Below are 20,397 nucleotides of genomic sequence, written 5' to 3'. Positions count from 1 at the left end.
CGTAAGGGACAGAGTTCAAACCGTATTCGAGGACGATGGGAATCTGTGACGCCTCCTTCCACACCCGGCTCATCCCGAGCATCACCATCCCGGATTCCGCAAAGCGGTAAACCGGAGACTGGATCCGGGAAACCTTGGAGAACCATTCTGCCTCCTGGTAGTTGGAGGCGTGAAGGTTCGGGAGAGCTCTCCCGTTCTTGAACGTCATCGCTATGGGGACGACGCGAGCGGAGATATAGAAGAACTCCCGCTTCCAAGATCGAAGACTGCGCTCGGTAGCGCAGATCTTCAAACCCTTGATCCGATTGACCAAGGTATACCACCCCTGGATGCACCTCCAGGAATAGAAGGTCATCAGGCGGTCAACATGGGGCTCCACACCCAGAATGAGACACACCCACTCGAAATGGCGGATCTTGGCGATCGCCATTGGGTGTACCTCAGTCAGATGCACACCGTGTCTCTCCAGAACACGGTATACAAACTTCGTCAATGGGAACCTGAGATTCCCATAGACGAAGAATGCAGCGTACACCCCTATCTTGCCCTTGGGGGCATCGTACACCGTCTGATGAGGTGCAGGAAACTCAGGCTCGAAAGGCTCGAGAATGAACTTCCTGACGACGTACTGATAGAGGTCGACCGGAAGAGCACACTGGCACTCGCCAGCAGTACTCTTGTCATCCTTGTCCGACGTGGACGACGGATTCTCGAGGTATACATCGGACTCCTCGACAGTAACCTCAGGATCATGAGAAGACATGTCTGGGATGTAAACAAGAACGATTTCAGGAGAATGCTCGACAGAAAAGTTAGAGTATTCGCCGGAAATCGTTTAGAAGAAGAAGAGAGGTGAAACTGTGAGTTGAGATGCAACATCTCCTCCCTTTATATACTCATCGCAATGAATCCGATGAATTTAATGCTGAAGAGAGAGGAAAACGCTGGTGCAATGAAACTATGACACGTGGAAAAAACAAGCTGGCAACAGCTGTTGAAAGGACGCGTGCCGTAAACTTCGCGGCCACGTGCCCAAAAACTCGCGCCTACGCGCCTGAAAAAGCGTCTGGAATGACCATATACTGTCACGTCGTCATAACTTCCTACACGTCCTGACACTGTCAGAAGAAACCGTCGGACGACGTTTCAACAGTTTGGACTGTTCTTATCCTTTCACCAACCCTTCGAATTTCAAAAAGATTCAAAAAGATTCAAAAGTAAGCGGGACTATACCCCTTACTTTGGCAACCAAGTAACTATAAGACGGGTGCGGGTACAATGTCAAGGCAAAACCCTTCACATACTTAGCACCCGCAGGGAATTGAAGCCAAGAATACCTCGGCAAACAAGTAACTATAAGACGAGTGCGGGTACAGTGTCAAGGCGAAACCCTTCACATACCTAGCACTCCGCAGGGAATTGAAACCAAGAAGGATCTTCTGGGCCATGCTTGCGGAAACGGGAATAACATCCCCGCATAGCGGGAACGTCAAGAACTAGATTGTTTGAAACTCCAAGATGGAATTGGTTGTTTAAACATAATTGATCACTATGTTCAAAACTACCAAAACCTCATGGAGAATCTACACAAGTGGAACTCAGCGCTCCTGACTTGCGAGGAGGTTACAGACCTACCCGCATCATACCCAAAGATCAAGCAGAAAAGTCGGGAATTTCTGCACGTGACATTAGGACTTCCGCGGGAAGAATCCCCATGGAAAACCTTAAAACTAAACCCTTTTCAAAACCCTTTGCTTAAGTCCAAAAGTTCACCTCACTTATTAACAATTCATGAGAAGAACATTGGACTGGGGGGACTTGAAGAGGTAGGTCCCAGCAGAGCCCAGTTGGACCCGCAAGACTCACCTCAAAGAGGGACGTCTGCGCAGTTGAACCCGCAAGACTCACCTTCAACAGGGACGTCTGCGCAAAGGCTAAACTCGTAAGACTCACCTTGAAGAGAGACGTCTGCGCAAAAACCAACTGGATCCGCAGGACCCACCATGCTCAGAGACGTGATGTCCTTACGCGCAGTACGCAAGCTGTTCCCGCAAGAAAAGCCTCCTAATGGTCGACGTACTCCGCCTGTTCCCGCAGCAACGGATACTAGCCATCAGGGAAGGCTACCCGCGCAGCAAGGCTACACGCACAAGGCACTTAACTCTTAAATAATTCAGTAATGTCACCTGAAGAAGGAGTGGGCAAGCCGGGAACACTCCCGCACAAATGAGCCAGTCCGTACGATACTGGAGGATCTTTTGTACTGTACCTGACGAGGTATGGACAAAAGATCTGACCAAAGATACGACAACTCACTGACAACAGTATGACGAGCAGCACGCTCTTGTACTGTATGTCACTATCAGCCGCTGCCTACTCACCAACCTGTCGGAGGACGTGCATAGCCTGCAGTTGGTGGAACAGGAATAGTACACAGCCTGCCCGGTCACTATTAGCCGCTGCCTACCCACCAACCACCAGCATGGCACGTGCGTAGCCCACAGTTGGCAGAACAGGAATACTATTCAGCCGGCTGTACCTGCTTGGAAACCTACCTTCGGCTATAAATACTCCAACACCTTGGAACGGTATTATGATCTCATCTCATACCATCATATCTGCTCTAGTCATTTCTCTTAATATACACATATTCAAGAGCAATCTAGTCTGATTCTCACGCCGGAGGGTGGTCACAAGGAGGTACCCCCCCTTCTCAGTGACGAGCTCGCGGTGTCTGTTTTGCAGGTCATCTGAAGAACCATCTTTGCCGGATCTAACCCCTCGTGGGAAACATCTATTTAACCCCCAGATTATCCGTAATCTGCCCGGGGTCAATTAGTGTTTCTTCAGTCCTAGTCACCTAGACAAGTAATTAGTCAACAAAGAACCATGATAAGCCCTAGAAATTAAAACTGAAACGGAAGAGTAAACAACAAGAACATTAGTCAACTACAAGCACTACAAATCTGATGTGTTGCAAAACACATCTCATTTCCTTTTGATTTTGGAGTCTTTTTGTTCAAATTCGTAATCGTACTTTGTTTTTATTATAATTATGTTTGGAATATTCTTTGCACTAAGTTTTGCACATTTTCAGGTAAACACGTAAAAAGGACGAAAGACAGAACGGGACGTAAAAAGACACGAAGTGGCTGGTAATAGGAGTAGGTGGTGGTACTGCCACCTGACCCCCACCACGCCATGGTACCGCCACCTACGGGTCTGTGCGGGTGTGTTTAGGTTTTGACCATTTAAACAATTTCGGGCTATATTCTTCAAGCAGAAGCTGATCTAGGACGAATTTGGGACTGCAATAATATTTTGGAGTTAGGGTTTGGATCTTGGAGAAAGGATTTGAGCTAAAGACATCATAATCGGGTAGTTTCCATCCGACCCGTTTGTGTTTGGATCTTATGAACATGTTGAACGTGATTTGTTTTCTGTTTTTAATCATGTTTAGAGGCTAAATACTCTCTAGTTACCTAGGTTATGGATGATTGGTTGTGTTTAATTTGATAAAGTTTGGATCTTGGTTTATGTAAACGGGTGAATGATTATCTAAAAGGTTTTCTCTTGGTTTTATCGTGGGTTATTGAATACATGGTTTTGTGAATTGATTAATTATCGTTCCTTATATAAGTTGTTTAATGTCTTTCAGTTATGGTTATGCATCTAGGTCATTGACTGTGTGTTGCGATTTTTGAATGGTTTGCTAGACGTAGTGACCAAAGGAATTATAATTAGGATATTCGTAGAATCCTTTGTTTAGCTTAGTTCGAGACCCGAAAGGTGAGGACTAATCGGCGTGTCTAGTTTACCAAGGTCTTAGGTGTAAAGGTTTCGAAAGAAAATTTCCCTAGGAATTAAGTAATCCTTGTACGTTCGAGTCATAAAACCATTAGAAAACCACCCCTTGTATCTTAGGATATATTGGAGCGGTGGAACCGAATGGGGAGCCAATCATAGGGTATGTAATCATTGTGTAGAGAAACCGAAAGGGGATCTACCAACTAGTGAGCTTATTCTAATCTTAGGAAATCCAAACGGTCACACCCAGATAATGATCTAGGATCCTTAGGACGACCTTTGAATTAGTACTTACGATCCTAGTTCCGTTTCTAAACCTAGTCCAATCTAAGTCAAGTCAGTTACAACCATGAACCATATCCTAGGTATCGTCTTTCCTAAACTTAAATCAACCTATAAAGTCCTTTGATTTGTCGTTTAGTTTAGTTAATTAAAAGTATATTAATTTTACTTTTTAAAACAAATATCTCAAAATTTTTTCCAACATAAATTTATTTGCGTTCTTAGTTAATCATAGTTTGATTTTGTTATCCATTAGTATCTCTAGGGTTCGATACCGTACTTCTATTAGACTTTACTACATACGTTAGGTACACTTGCCTAGTTTAGTGGTTTAGTTTATGAATTTTTAGGTTTAACTTAGAAGTGTCTAGTATAGTATAGGTTTTAGTTAATTTTATTTGACCAATTATTTGCACATCAAAATCAAAAGTGAATCGATCATGATTGGCAGCAAATTCAAATAACAAAACCCTAGAAAGGAGTAAACTTGAAAAATAGAAATTCACCTGTGAAATTTGATTGATCTGAACCCTTCCAGACGAAGAGAAGACTGAAGGGCATGTTTAGGAGTCCATTTCCAAACTCTTTAAACTTTTCCAATAAATTATAGGTTGATAAATTGTGACTTATCAATTTTTTTTTTCTCCACCCAAACACTTTATGACTTTTCTAAGAAGTTATGGCTAAAATATTACATCGTGCTTTTGACATCCCCTATTTTATTTTTTCCACGGTAGGTTTAAGATTAGTTGTTTTCTGTTAAAAAAACAAAAGAATTCTTTAAAACACTATATAGTCATATCTTTTGAAAGGAAAGATACCTAAAGCCTACGAGCAATTAGATTTTGTGCTTCAAAAGTACCTCCAGCCCTACTTTCTGCAAAAGACAAACTGTTCAATGTGAGATGACATAAATAGCAAAGTAAGTATAACTAGAGGATCTAGTACCTTTAGATTCTCAATCACATTTAAAACAAAACCACCGCCTATGTTTCCAAACTCTTTTGGAACAACATCTTCACTCAAACCCTTTTTCCTACTTTTGTTGGAAAATGTCACTCTTTCTACCGTATCGATATATATTGTTAACAACAATAACATCACATTCACCTACTAACTTGAAAGTTGGCAAACGTTTTTGTAATGTCAAGAGCAATGGCCCAGTTGATACCTTAATTCCGTGATCCAAAACTTCATATCTATGCCATGCCTGAAACTAAAAAATAATGAAGGAATCCAGGACTGAAACTGAAAAAAGAGTGGAAGAATCCGTTGCCGAAAAAGAAGATAAAACCGAACAAGTTACCATTAAAGACAGATTTCGGAGCACGTGAGTTTGGCAACAATTTGGGTAGAACTAGAGAAAAGATTTGAAGGTCTGGAGAGTTATAAGGTGATCGAGATACCTTGACCCTGAAGATAGGGAGTGGTAACCGCTAGTAAATGATCGATGAAGATATTCAACACCATCTTAAATCTTTGAAGCAAAAGAAGAAGATTTTTGAAATTTGTGTTCAATCGAAAGAAACTGGTGCTGGTGCTAGTGTTAATGTCTAGCTTGTGTACTTGCTGCTATTGTAGTGGTTTTGTGAACCAAAGTTTGATAAGACAAGTATTATAAACTAAATAAATAGGAGTATGCAAAAATTAAAAAACAATGTGAATGCTTTGCTTGACTTAGTTAGGCTTGTTGATATCAATGTGAATGCTTTGTTTGACTCAGATAGCTTGCAGTGAGTTGTGATAGTTCTTATGGGTAAGTGTGTGTATGTGTGCCAATGGCTAGTTTTTTAATTAAGTGGGGCTAAAACTACCCACACAAGTGACCACCCCATGCAGTTGTATGGGTAGTTTGAGGGTGCTAGGTGTTACATGAAGATTGGATGGTTGTATGGATAGATTTAGTCCCACAAGTGACCATTCCTCCCTCCTAATAGGCAGATTGATCAATGCAAATGAAAAGGATTTTTTTAGACTGAATCAATGATTGGCTTATTTTTAAGTTATATGATGCATTAAGTTGTACATGTTATTATGTTCCAGATGATAACATCATGACCATGTCTTGCATAGTGAATTCTTGCTGGCTGTATGCACACACCCAATTTTAGGATATGTTGCACAGATCATCTTCAGTTATGAAAATAATATAATTTGAAAATGGTGTGATTCGCAAATAGTGAGTTGGAGAGAAATGAATAAAAATTAGGGTTATGAAACGTGTACGGGTCCATAATTGGTTGTCTAGGAGAAAACACATTCAAGATATTTTCATGAAAATAATAAATTTTTAAAAGCAGAATAAGTTGCAACAACTATTCCATGTGTCATGGTTTTCATTTAAGTTGGTTAAAGTATTTTGTTTAATCCCATTTAATTAACTTGTTTTATGAAATGAAAATTTTTTATAATCTTATACAAGTGAGACTTGCACTTATGTGTTTCAAAATATTTTGTCTTTATCATTATACCAAAACCCCGATGACAATATATAGCTTACTTAACATAGATTGTGTCAAATCATGAGTAGGTTGATACAAGTTCAATTCTCGATCATTTTGAATATTGACATAGATTTAAACAACTCATGAAAGATTCATATTTTCCTTAAGTGTCAAAGGTACGGTCTGGACTCATCTCACCCATCCTAGATGGGTATGTTTGTTAGTTATATCGTATGTGGGGGTGCCTAGCTCTCAAAATTAATATAAAATGAACCTAAGTACCAGCTTCCATATACATATATATTGTAGTTGTTGGAATTAATCTTGATGTTACGGGTCTTGTACGGGTCAAGTCGGGTCACGAGTCAACCCATGGAGTGTGATAAAGTAGTCTTGTGTTGACAGAGTTTGTTGGAAGTGGAAGTCATAGGTTTGTTCCAGAAAAATAGGAGATAGTGGGTTTTTAATTTCGCATGTGTTTGATATAGTTTATTATTATAAATAGGGAGCAGTTGTAATAGTTAGTTTGTACTTTTTATCATCGAATGAATAGAAGTTTTCTATCTTCATATTCACATATACATAATTACATACATACGAGAGGGTGAGTTGTGTGTGTGGACTAGGGCCTGAACCAACAGTAGTCACTACATGCTACTTCCATCACCATCACTTATGTAAGTTTAGCTAATTACCATTTGATGAACCAATTTTTAAATGCTACTTCCATACACATATTGTAGTCACGTACTACACATGCTACTTCATTAAATGGTTCAGTGATAATGATTGGTTCAAACCATTTTAAGGTTCATTGTTGATCCTTAGTTACAAAACTTTTTATGTACGTGTAAATATTAAATACATCAAACCTGGGTGGGTGCAATATATAAATGTTGTATGAATTAATAATCTCCCAGTTTGCATTTACAGTTACTTAGAAAACAAATACGTACAAGATGGGTGATCTGTTTGTGTGTATCCTTGTTGCTGTTTTAATCTTTGTAATTAATCTCTTTTCTTTACGTTACTCAACGAGCTAGCAGGTGATGATGAGACGGCCGAACAAAGCACTGTAAGTAGTTGTGTTGGGGTGCAAAGAATTATATTGTCACAAGATGAGTTAAGAAAGCTGCCAAGGTTTTATTCTAAGTTGAATGCTGATGATGACGATGATAATGAAGATGAAGATGATGATGAGAAGACTGATGATGACGATGATAATGAAGAAGAAGAAGATGATGATGATGATGATGATGATGATGATGATGATGAAGCGAAACAACTTGTGACGACAGATAGGTATGTCAACTTTGCTGATAATTACGAGTCATGCGCGGTGTGTTTGAGGGTGATTAAGGTTGGTGATAGTTGCAGGGTTTTACCAAAATGTAAGCATTTTTCCCATGCAGCTTGTATGGGTTCATGGCTAATGGAGAAAACCACTTGCCCAGTTTGTGGAACATGCATGTGTTGGCTTATGGTGTTATGGACCGGGCACTAGATTTACTTATGGAACTGGTTCAAACTTAGCCTAGAGATGTTCAAATAGAAGCTTAATGGACGAGGTTATGAACTTAATTATGATAGTATTAGATTTGGAGAAATGGTTGGTTTTTCTTTTATATGTTGTTAGTTAGTTTTAGTGTATATTGAGCTATTGACCCTCGGGTCTCAGTTTGGTTTTGTATCCGGAGTTTTTTACTAGTTCCCGATAGTCTTTCGGATGATAGCTTATTGGTTAAAAATTATGATATATAAGACTGTATGATCATCTTTATTCATATCTTCCACCAAATAATGTTAACTTTATGTATAAGTGCATATGTGGTTATCATTACTCTTACTTTAAAAGTTTTTATTGATTCTGCTCTTAATAGAGAATACCAAAAGAGAGAGTGATGAGAAAATGAATTAAAACAATCATTTTTTTTATTTTTGGTTGAAGCGAGTAAAGTGCTTTGACACCATAAGATATAAAGCATAAGACATGTTGGATATGGTTTGGTATGGTTTATGAACTAGAGTGCCAACCGAAAAATTTCTGTCAAACAACATTGAAAATTTGTTTCTGTAAGTCAAATATTGACAACCAAACAAAATTTTTACATACATATTCATGAAAAATATAAGCTCAAACTGTAGAACCCATCGAGCGAAACCGGTTTTGGCCGGTTCAGTCACGACCACAAAATAGGCCAAACTTGATCTGAACTAGGAAAAACTGAAACAAAAGCAAACCCTAAAAAGCCTATTGAGTTTATGAAAAAACACTTGATAAACCCAGATCTGATTTCAAATGTAATCTAAATCTTCTTGTTGGTGCTCGAGAACGATGCTTGCACGGGCAAGTCTGTAAGCCGTTGATCTTAGATTTCTTGTTAGAACATATATTTCCTTCTTCCTTCGCTTCAAAGGCACGGAACTCCATTGTTCTTGTCTAAGACGAGCCAGCAAGACCGCATCACAGAAACCCCCAGCGGATGGTTTCTTGCTGCAGCTCAACAAAAGTCAACTTCAGTAACATAAAAGTCAGTGAAATCAATGAAAAGTTAAAAGCAACCTCCCATATCTAGTGTTTCCCAGATAAAAAGTAGGTTAAGCAGAAAGAAGTTATAAATGACGTAATTTAAAGTAGAGAACCGTGAGAACCACAGAAATACTTGTACAAAGGCTGACCAGATATAGTAAGAGAGAAAGAGGCGGTTATGCGACAACACGATTACCTTCTATATCACAGCTAAAGCTACAGATTTAAGTATTTAGGCAATTACCAAAATTCTCTACTTATCACTTATTACCGATTCCGTATTGCTAAGAACATGTAGACATGGTATATAAGTCATGCAAATAAATATTTTTGTTAGTACTTTGCTGAAAACTTATTGTTAATGAGCGATGTATTTTGACAAAAAAGTCAAATGCGATTTGGTGCAAAGGGATTACATTTATACTGACCTTCCTTGAACATATCCAGAAGTGACAAAACCGATCGGCCATCTATTAGACTCCATGGCCGCAGGATCTTCAGGCACTTGAAATTCCCATTTACCAGAATCTTGTTTCACAAAGTATGTTGCAATTGATGACTGAGGTACTTGAAGCTCACCCTTGTTTGAACTGCATAAATTCACCAATTATCGTCTAGTTAGTGACAGAAAATGAAATTACACTTAAAATTGGAATATAATATAGGATATGTAGCCTAATAAAGAGTTTAAGAAAATCACCCAAAGTGGATCTTAAATTATTAAAACCACATAAATCGCCTTATTAAAATACGTTTAATTTATAAGCACAATATGGTTTTTCTAACGAATAAAAACTCATGTACATAAAGAGGCATCTGGTAAAGAGTTGACTAAGTACCCTGAAATCCAAAGCTCTATATCAGCCAAACTGGGCGCACAAACAACAGCTCCATCCTCAATAGCACCTTCTTTATAAGCATGAAGAATAACTCTAACAAAACACACCTTTCTATAGCGGTTTTCCAAAAAACTATCCGTATTTGGGCAATTATCGAGTATTCTCTCATCCTTCATGATTCTAGATAAGCATGTGCTCGCATCAGAAAAACATGAGAAAAGAGGCAAACGATCACCATTTATAGTATTCAAGAAATCAGACAACATTCTTGATGACCTCGCTACATCAATATCATTGTCTGATAATGCCGGTTCAGCAGCTGCATTTGGTCCATTAGAACATATTTGAGCGTTTTCTGGTTCGGTGGGATCCATTTTGAAAGCAAGACGAACACAATTCCATGGAGGCGGAACGGGAATGCTAAATGGTTTCATAGAAGCAGGACAAAGAGCTGCTTCTTTATCCATGGCAGCCACTTCAGCTTTCATTAAAGAAGAGTACGAATCACATTCAGGAAACTCAGACGGAAAAGTCGGTATACCTGCCTGCAAATGTAGAAGTTTTAAAAAAGAGTGAACTTTTAAAAATCAAGCGTACCAAGTAGAGGTGGCAATCTTGACATGTCACCGATGACCCATCAACTCAGGTTATACTATGTATTTAAAGTGTCAAATGGGTAAAATAAAAAAACAAAAACGAAGATGGGTTGATTGGTTAAAAGGTACCCAAAAAGCTTGTTCAAAAAACCCAAGTAGATTTTTTTATTTTTTATTTTGAAACTTGAATTAATTTTGTGATATATTTAATACTTAGTTTAAACTTTAAACAACACAAGAAAAGATAAATAAAAGCGTTTCTGGGAAGCCGGCCCATTTTATTTAGACCTATTACCCGACCCTGGGGGATGTGTCCCGTAAGTTTCGTCCCTCATTGTTGTGTAGAAGCAAATGCATGTAACTTACTTCACAAGAAACCCAAGACCTCTCTCTCAAACCAATAGACCGAGCACCAATCGAGACAAGAGGAACCCAAAATGCTTTGACCCAGCTCAAAGGAAGTATAATGGACCACCTGAAAAATCATCAAAAAATGCACCAGTCAGAACTTTGGATCTTGGATATATTTACATTAGGTGGCAATCGAGTAGGGAGGATAAATAATGGTTAACATGATCAATCAGGATGTAATTTGTCTCTAATAGGTCAAATGGATAAACAGAAAAAATAGTAAACAAGGTAATAGGCCAATCAGGTCAAACGAGTGAAATCATATTCAAAATGCATATAACCTTCCAATTATTTAACTTCAAAAAACATATTATCATGCATATTGTATAGTTCTATTAATCATATTTATAATTAATTATTCATAAAAGTTAAAGAAAAGAACAAAAAAATGAGTGTTTGTAGGTCAGTCTTAACTCCTTTCTAACCCGACTGTTGACCCATTAACCAACCCGCCTACCCATCCTGCCCATTTTAGCACCTCTATTTTTAAATGCTATTCATCAACAAAGTAGCCTTGTGAATATTCTGTTAAATTCAAAAACCTTGTAACGGAATCCATTAGATTATTCCTTCTCAAAAGAATAACAGGGCAAATTCTTGAAGAGCGTATCCCGGTTGAAGCATTAACATCAGCCGGATTATTGTCAGTAAGATAGAAGGACAGAAGACGTTGATGGTGTTTTTCCATGCAAAGAAGACTTTCTTCTACTGGACAGTACAGCCCTTTTTCAGCATCCCACAAATCGGTATAACTCGAGTCAAACTCCGTGTTTTCCTTAATCAAAGCACGGGGATCATGAACTGTAAGAGGGACTATTCCAGAACAAGGGATGTTTTCTTCAACAGCTTCCATTAATGAAGTGTTTTTCAAAATAGAAAATTTCTCAGACATGCTGCATGAACATCAACAACATTAAGCAACTGCTACATTAAAATAAAAAACACCACATTCAAAATTAATGGCATCAAAACATTAGAATATTGGATTACTCGCCTGCTAACTGGATGTAATATCTTTTGCAGAAGCTGAGGTGCTTTTGAACCCATCACTTCCAAGGTTCCAAATTGCCCCTCAAGTGAAATACATTGAACCGAGGCAAAATCCTCATTCACCTGAAATGTGCATATGCATGATTACGACATTGACAACAATCTATAAACAGTATATGGGCAATTTTCGCCCACTTACAGACTTACTAATGAATTGGTCAACTCATGTTATATCTCTCTAACGGGTCAAATACAAAGAATAGCTTAAAAGGGTACTGGATCTCCTAACTCAATTTATTAATTAAAATTGTAACTTCTGAATCATAGTAGACACAATATATATACATGAATATATATATATAAAGAAAACTTGAACAAGCAGGTTTAATCCCACCCAACCAAGTTGACCCGCAAAAAAGCCACCCAATTTGACCTTCAGTTTCCCACCCAACAGTTGCAAAGATTACACATGGGATTCAATTTCCACACAAGATTAATGTTAAAAAAAAAAAAAAAAAAAACTTGCTTAAAATTTCAATAAATTAATGAAGAACTCAAATTCTACCTTACCCTGACTTTCACAAGCACTTTTTAAAGCATTGTAACCTTCAGTTAATGCAGCAGCATGTATCCATATCCATACATGTCTTAACTCATTGTGTTGATCACATTCTGACTCAGCATCCATTAACTGCTGAATGGGTCTCCACATATAAATAACCGGTGCAATTGTGCGTGAATTGATTACTCCAGCATGATGAAGCTGCAAAATACACAAGTAGATTGACAAAAGATTGCCTTATTAGTTAGTAGTCAAGAAACAGATTAATCTTGTACGAATATATGTGTATACAGACAACGACCCACCATTGAAGAAGCATTAATAGCACCAGAAAGTACATTTTCTGTATCTCGTGTAGGAAAAGGTGACGTTACGGTGCTTAGAATCGACAACAAAGAATCCTGCAGACAGAAAAAATAACCATCAGCACTATGGGCGATATAGATATAATCATATGAAGCTTCACATCGGAAGATAATTGAAAAACAAAAAGGAAAGAAAAAGAGTAACCTGTGAGCCCTGCAGTTGAACAGCACTATAATAGCTTGCATCATGAACGGTTCCATTTTTTAACCATTTTAAGAGTGCTCTCGAGCCTTTTCCTCTGCATTTACCAAACCATAAGTTGTTAATACCCTGCAAGATTTTACATAGTAAGATAATATAGAGACTACCTCATTTATTTATTCACCTTTTACGGTTTCACCTTGAAGAAACACTAACCAGACCCCGGGCAGATTACTGGTAACCTGGGGGTTGGAGAGCTGTTTCCCACGAGGGGTTGGACCCTTGGAAGATGGTTCTTCTGATAACCTGCAAAACAGACACCGTGAGCTCGTCACTGAGAAGGGGGGGGGGTTCCTCCTTGTGACCACCCTCCGGCGTGAGAATCAGACTAGATTGCTCTTTAAATATAAAAGTATATTAAGAGATTGCTAGAGCAGATATCAGGTATATATGATGAGATAAGATAATGTCCTCCGATATGATCATACCATTGGGGTATTTATAGCCGAAGGTAGGTTTCCAAGGGGTTTAGCCGGCCCAACACGCTACCAACTGTAACCTATGCACGTGCCCTGCCTGTGAGTGGTGGATAGGTAGCGGCTGACACAGAGCAGGCGTGTCGTGCACTCTTCCTCTTCTGCCAACTACAGGCTAGGCACGTGGTATGGCAGGAGTTGGTGGGTAGGCGGCGGCTATTGGTCACAGTGCTGTGGCGTGCTGTCTGCCATGCTGCTGTCAGTGAGCTGTCGCATTCTTGGTCAGATCTTTTGTCTGTACCTCGTCAGGTATCACACAAAAGATCCTCCATCATACGGACTGGCTCATTTAGGCGGGAGTTTTCCCCCTCCCGCCTTTGCTCATTCCTTCAGGTGACACTGGGGAGAGTTAAGTGCCTTGTGCGTGTAGCCATGCTGCGCGGGTGGCCTTCCCTAATGGCTTGTATCCGAGGCTGCGGGGACAGGCGGAGTCCTTCACCATTGGGAGGCATTTCCTGCGGGACCAGCTTGCGTACTGCGCGTAAGGACGTTACGTCTCTGAGCATGGTTGGTCCTGCGGATCCAGTTGGTCTCTGCGCAGACGTCCCTGTTTAAGGTGAGTCTTGCGGGTCCAACTGGGCTCTGCTGGGACCTACCTCTTCAAGTCCCCCCAGTCCAATGTTCTTCTCATGAGTGTTTAATAAAATGAGGTGAACTTTTGGACTTGAGCAAAGGGTTTTGAAAAGGGTTTTGTAAGGTTTTCCATGGGGATTCTTTCCGCGGAAGTCCTTGTCACTTGCAGAAATGCCCGAGTTTCCTGCTTGGTCTTTGGGTATGATGCGGGTAGGTCTGTAACCTCCTCGCAAGTCAGGAGCATTGAGTCCCAGTTGTATGTATTTTCCATGAGGTTTTGGTAGTTTTGAACATAGTGATCAATTATGTTAAGACCACCAATTCCATCTTGGAGCTTCAAACAACGTAGTTCTCGACGTTCCCGCTATGCGGGGATGTTATTTCCGTTTCTGCAAGCATTGCCCAGAAGATCCTTCTTGGTTTCAATTCCCAGCGGAGCGCTAGGTGTGTGAAGGGTTTTGCCTTAACACTGTACCTGTGCTCGTCTTACGGTTACTTTACTTCCAAGGTATTCCTGGCGTCAATTCCCTGCGGGTGTTAGGTATGCGAAGGGTTTTGCCTTTACACTGTACCCGCACCCGTCTTATAGTTACTTGGTTGCCGAGGTACTTGGCTTCAATTCCCTGCGGGTGCTAGGTATGTGAAGGGTTTTGCCTTAACACTGTATCCGCATCCGTCTTACGGTTACTTGTTCACCAAGGTTTTCTTGGCTTCAATTCCCTGCGGGTGTTAGGTATGTGAAGGGTTTTGCCTTTACACTGTACCCGCAGCCGTCGTACGGTTATTTGTTTGCCAAGGTTTATTTGGCTTCAATTCCCTGCGGGTGCTAGGTATGTGAAGGGTTTTGCCTTTACACTGTACCCGCATCCGTCTTACGGTTACTTGCTTGCCAAGGGGTAAGGGGTATTTTCCCGCTTACCTTTTAATATTTTCGAATTTTGAATTTTGAAATTCGAAGAGTTGGTGAAAAGATAAGTCCAAACCTCTGAAACGTCGTGCGACGGTTTCTTCTGACTGTCAGAACGTGCAGGGAGTTATGGCGACGTGACAGAACATGGTCATTCCAGTTGCTTTTTCAGGCGGTTAAAGTTTCGCTTCCTCCTTCGTGATTGTGCGGGTAGAACCGTCACTTGCACTTGGTAGGATGGTTAAACTTTAACTTTTATCTAACCTGCGTGTAGGTTTTTCTTACTTTTTGAGGATAAGTTAACCTTTGAACGTGGTTGATAACAGGTGTGAAGTTTTGCTTCCTCTTTCGTGATTGCGCGGGTAGAACCGTCACTTGCACTTAGTAGGATGGCAAAACTTTACCCATACCTGACCTGCGTGTAGGTTTTTCTTACCTTTTTAAGAATTTTGTTTTGAACCGTTCGACGCGCGGTTGTCGATAGGTTAGTGTTCATTTTCCTTTCATGATTCATGCGGATAGACCGGCACTTTCATTTAATGGAATAATTGAACTCTTCTCCTTCAACTGACCTGCGTGAAGGTTTGCCACGTTATTGGGTTCGTGCGGGTAAGACCGCCTTCCCACGCAACGACTTCACGTAATGTGAATGCCGTCACCAGTGTTGGATAGTTTTAACCGTTCGACGCGCGGTTGTTGATAGGTTAGTGTTCATTTTCCTTTCATGATTCATGCGGATAGACCGGCACTTTCATTTAATGGAATAATTGAACTCTTCTCCTTCAACTGACCTGCGTGAAGGTTTGCCTGTTGAGGATAAGTTAACCTTTGAACGTGGCTGATAATAGGTGTGAAGTTTTGCTTCCTCTTTCGTGATTGTGCGGGTAGACCCGTCACTTGCACTTAGTAGGATGGCATAATTTTACCCATATCTGACCTGCGTATAGGTTTACCTTTTCCTCTTAAGAATTTTGAACCGTCCCACGCGCGGTTGTTGATAGGTTGGTGCAGTTCCCTCGAATGATTCATGCGGATAGACCAGCACTTTCATATGGTAACTTTTTTCCCCTTCAACTGACCTGCGTGAAGGTTTATCATGCTTTTTGGGTTCGTGCGGGTAGGACCGCCTTCCCATGCAATGACGTTTTTTGTAATTATGCGGTGAAAACCGGCATATTAGTGTGTACAAAAGTATAAATGTAAATCATCAGCTTCGACGTTTGAAAGAGAATCATTTCCATTAGAAGTGGCTCTTGGCCTTTTCTGTACAAATTGGAATTGATTACATGCAAACTGTGTAATTGAACTCCCTTCCATGTTGGGACAGGAGTGCCATCGAGCCGACACGCACCTGTTTCGGGATCTCGTTCTTTACGCAGCATGTAGTCTCCATATTGAAGCTGATTTTTTATTCATGTTTACCCCAGCCATGGTTCCACACGCACCTGCCTGCTTAGCTTTTATTTCGCCACGAGGTGTGCGAGCGTCCCATCTCTGACGAATGTTTCGACCATGTCTTTTACGTCTATGCATTCTTCAGTGTTGTGGCCTTTTGTTCTGTGATAGTCACAGTACTTGCTCCGATCAGCATCATGACGATGTCGGATTACTGGAGGCTTTGGCCATGGGAGCTCTTCAGTAGCAAATATGTCAGTGACGCTTTTGGTAAGTGGCGTCCATCTGGAGTTCCGGTGCAGCTTTACATTATCCCTTTCACCCAATCGGTGCTGTAAGCCGGATGAGGTGTCAAAGTTTACCCTTGACTGCCAAATGCCTTGCTTCCGTTTTTTGTTCAATCGGGCGGTGAGGACGTTGTCCTCTCTCGTCCTCTGGGTGTAAAGGTTTGTGCTCTGCGGAAGGTCTCTACCCAGTTGCTTCTCCGTTTCCGCATAGCGTTTGGCTGCTGTCATGATGCCATCCCATGTGGATGGCATTCCATCTTTACCCGTTAGGGTGCGGATAAGCTCTGGGTCCTGCGCGCCCTGGATGAAGGCTGCGCGAACAAGATCCTCGCTGATATTGCCCAAACTTAACTTCTTTGAGTTGAAGCGAGTGATGAAGTTTGGCAGAGATTCATCTTCTTCCCGTATGCATTTGAGGATTGACCATTGCTCCTCGGTATACTTTCGCTGCTGGCTGAAGTGTTGGCTAAACTTCTGCTGGAAGTCTGCCCAGTCGTAAATGTGGTTAACCGGTAAACGATCAAACCAAACCCTAGCAGCCCCCACCAGCGTCATTTGAAACATGTAACACCACGTGGGTTCCGTCCAGTTGCTGACGGTTGCCCCTGCTATGAACCTGTTCAAATGGTCGTCTGGGTCGGACATACCATCATAAGTGCCTATGTTGGGCATTTGTTTGGCACTTTTTGGGGCAATTGCTTCCGCAATGTCCCTTGCAAATTTGGACGTTCCCGCATTTGCAACGTTCGGTCTGAACGTTTTGGAGAAGTCTCGTGAACTTCCACCTGTGCTTTTTGGTTTGAAGGCTTGTCCAAAATGCCTTCTCGGTTGGGAGTCCGTTTCCTTACGCTTCCCTTTTGCCCTATGGCGAGGGTTCGCGTCGGAGTCGGATTCCTCCGAGTCATTGTCCAAGTATTCTTCGAATTCGTCGGCCTGTTGGACGGAACGCAAGCGTTCGTCCAACTCAGCTTGGAATTCCTTTTGTCGTGCCTCCGCCCATGCCTTAACTTCATCGAGAGTTTGTCGGGGGAGTCTTGTTCGTTTTTTAAACTGGGTATCGGTGAATCCCAGTGGGCGATTATTTACTGCACTTGCCCCAGCTTGGGTAACTGGGGTAGTGTTCGTAAAATTTACTTCACTTGCCCCGGCTTGGGTAACCGGGGTAGTGTTTGTAAAAACTGTGTTGCCTGTATTCCCTCCAGTAGCTGGGGTTGTGGTTACCGGAGTTTCTTTAACCATCTTTCTAGAAGTTTGAAAAAACTGGAGAAAAATGAAGTTCTAGCTTTATGCACGGATGGCGCCAATGAAGAAACACTAACCAGACCCCGGGCAGATTACTGGTAACCTGGGGGTTGGAGAGCTGTTTCCCACGAGGGGTTGGACCCTTGGAAGATGGTTCTTCTGATAACCTGCAAAACAGACACCGTGAGCTCGTCACTGAGAAGGGGGGGGTTCCTCCTTGTGACCACCCTCCGGCGTGAGAATCAGACTAGATTGCTCTTTAAATATAAAAGTATATTAAGAGATTGCTAGAGCAGATATCAGGTATATATGATGAGATAAGATAATGTCCTCCGATATGATCATACCATTGGGGTATTTATAGCCGAAGGTAGGTTTCCAAGGGGTTTAGCCGGCCCAACACGCTACCAACTGTAACCTATGCACGTGCCCTGCCTGTGAGTGGTGGATAGGTAGCGGCTGACACAGAGCAGGCGTGTCGTGCACTCTTCCTCTTCTGCCAACTACAGGCTAGGCACGTGGTATGGCAGGAGTTGGTGGGTAGGCGGCGGCTATTGGTCACAGTGCTGTGGCGTGCTGTCTGCCATGCTGCTGTCAGTGAGCTGTCGCATTCTTGGTCAGATCTTTTGTCTGTACCTCGTCAGGTATCACACAAAAGATCCTCCATCATACGGACTGGCTCATTTAGGCGGGAGTTTTCCCCCTCCCGCCTTTGCTCATTCCTTCAGGTGACACTGGGGAGAGTTAAGTGCCTTGTGCGTGTAGCCATGCTGCGCGGGTGGCCTTCCCTAATGGCTTGTATCCGAGGCTGCGGGGACAGGCGGAGTCCTTCACCATTGGGAGGCATTTCCTGCGGGACCAGCTTGCGTACTGCGCGTAAGGACGTTACGTCTCTGAGCATGGTTGGTCCTGCGGATCCAGTTGGTCTCTGCGCAGACGTCCCTGTTTAAGGTGAGTCTTGCGGGTCCAACTGGGCTCTGCTGGGACCTACCTCTTCACACCTGCTATCCCACCTTCAAATTAAAGACAGAAACTTTTAAATAGATCTGCCTTTAACGAGGACTAACATAGGTACAATGGCCAACTAAGTAACTTCTATAGTATGGCTCAATGGTGGGTCAAAATGTATTTTACTAAATTGTACAAAGGCCCAACCATATTTTTCCTTCATTGGTATTCTATAAGTGCTAAATAAAGAATGCATGCAAACAGATGTTATACTTGATATACCTACACAGACAGCTACGAGTGTTCTCTCCCTGAAAACACATAAACAACATACAAATATTCATATCTTCGTAACCCTCTATTGCATCTTCGGCCCATTTAATATAAATGGATCAATTCAGACTGTGTTTAATCACTAACAAATCAAATAAGGTAAAATATAAGACTTTAGCTAAAAGAAAATGGGTCAAGTGACAAACGAGTCGAAGGTCGCCCAAAGTGTAATTTTAATGCATAAAACCTCCTAAAAGATTATATTAAAAAAATATTAGATTACTACTGAAAACTTGAAATGTTATACATTCTGCTCTCATATTTAAGCATTCAACAAACTTAACTGTTCAGCAAATAGTGTTCCGGGTAAACCCAAACTGATTCATTTCAACACGTACATAGTATTACCTTTTCGGACCAGTTGGTTGTTGCCCAACCATCCCGACTTACTCATTTTGACACCTTTTCTTTACATGATATAATTAACATTCGTATCACATAGGTACATTTGGCCAAATAAAACAGTCATTACCTGCCATGCAAACCAAGAGGTAGGTGGAAGCCCCAACGCTTGATCATTGTAAACCGCTTTGCATGCCAAACATGTGTTCTAAGCCTCTTTGTCCCATCACCAGAAATGCAAAACCCACTTTCAAGATTCTTGTTAAGCTCTTTTTTACGCCTAATGTGACGAGGGAGAGCCTTGTTAACAATTTTCTCTAAATTTCCATCACTTTTTGTTTGGTTCAAAGATCCCATTTTTTGCTTTTTTCTAAATCTAGTTTTAGAGCCCCGGTTGTCAAAGCCAGTAGTTCTTCTCCTCTTATTTCTCTGAGATTTAAAATCGTTGTTCAGCCGGCTGGCAATTGTTGAGTAGAGAGAATCAAGTTCAGGAGCTCGTGATTCGGCAAATTTCTGCACAAGAAGCTCGCTTGGTGGTATTGCATGGGATTTGAGCTGTTTGCTTCCATCAGTAGCCATTGTTGTCAGAAGACAGTAACCTATAGTCAGATGAAACAAAAGAATTTTGTTAACGAACTATTAAGAGAACTTTTAGATTGAGTTACAACAGTTGACGATCCTGAATGTCAATATCTTATTTCTTGTTTAATTTTTTATCTTACAAATGAAGCATTTCTTCGTCAAACATGGTACTAAAACAAGAACTCAATAAGCACATAATAAATTCCTAGGATCGCCGATTGATTAATCAACTACATAGATACCGAGTTCTACTTTTTTCTTTCCAAATTCCAATGAGGTGATTA

At 41.1% G+C, this 20,397-nt stretch overlaps 1 protein-coding gene across 1 annotated transcript; it reads right to left on the bottom strand.

Annotated features, from left to right (window-relative positions):
- Window positions 1–8,828: 8,828 nt before the first annotated feature.
- On the bottom strand, window positions 8,829–20,110 carry LOC143612181 (ribonucleases P/MRP protein subunit POP1-like). The gene is made up of 10 exons (XM_077086222.1): window positions 19,662–20,110; window positions 12,972–13,065; window positions 12,767–12,862; window positions 12,465–12,662; window positions 11,904–12,022; window positions 11,452–11,802; window positions 10,865–10,973; window positions 9,903–10,447; window positions 9,492–9,653; window positions 8,829–9,027 (listed from the first exon to the last, which is right to left on the bottom strand). The coding sequence occupies exons 1-10, from the start codon at window positions 20,108–20,110 to the stop codon at window positions 8,829–8,831; spliced, it is 2,322 nt and encodes a 773-aa protein (XP_076942337.1).
- Between the last annotated feature and the right edge of the window lie 287 nt (window positions 20,111–20,397).

This window comes from Bidens hawaiensis, unplaced genomic scaffold (assembly GCF_021521415.1).
Source record: "Bidens hawaiensis isolate Kalapana, Puna unplaced genomic scaffold, B.hawaiensis_p1.1 tig00033836_1, whole genome shotgun sequence".
Classification (NCBI taxonomy): Eukaryota; Viridiplantae; Streptophyta; class Magnoliopsida; order Asterales; family Asteraceae; genus Bidens; species Bidens hawaiensis.
This window is presented reverse-complemented; position numbering and strand designations above follow the sequence as displayed.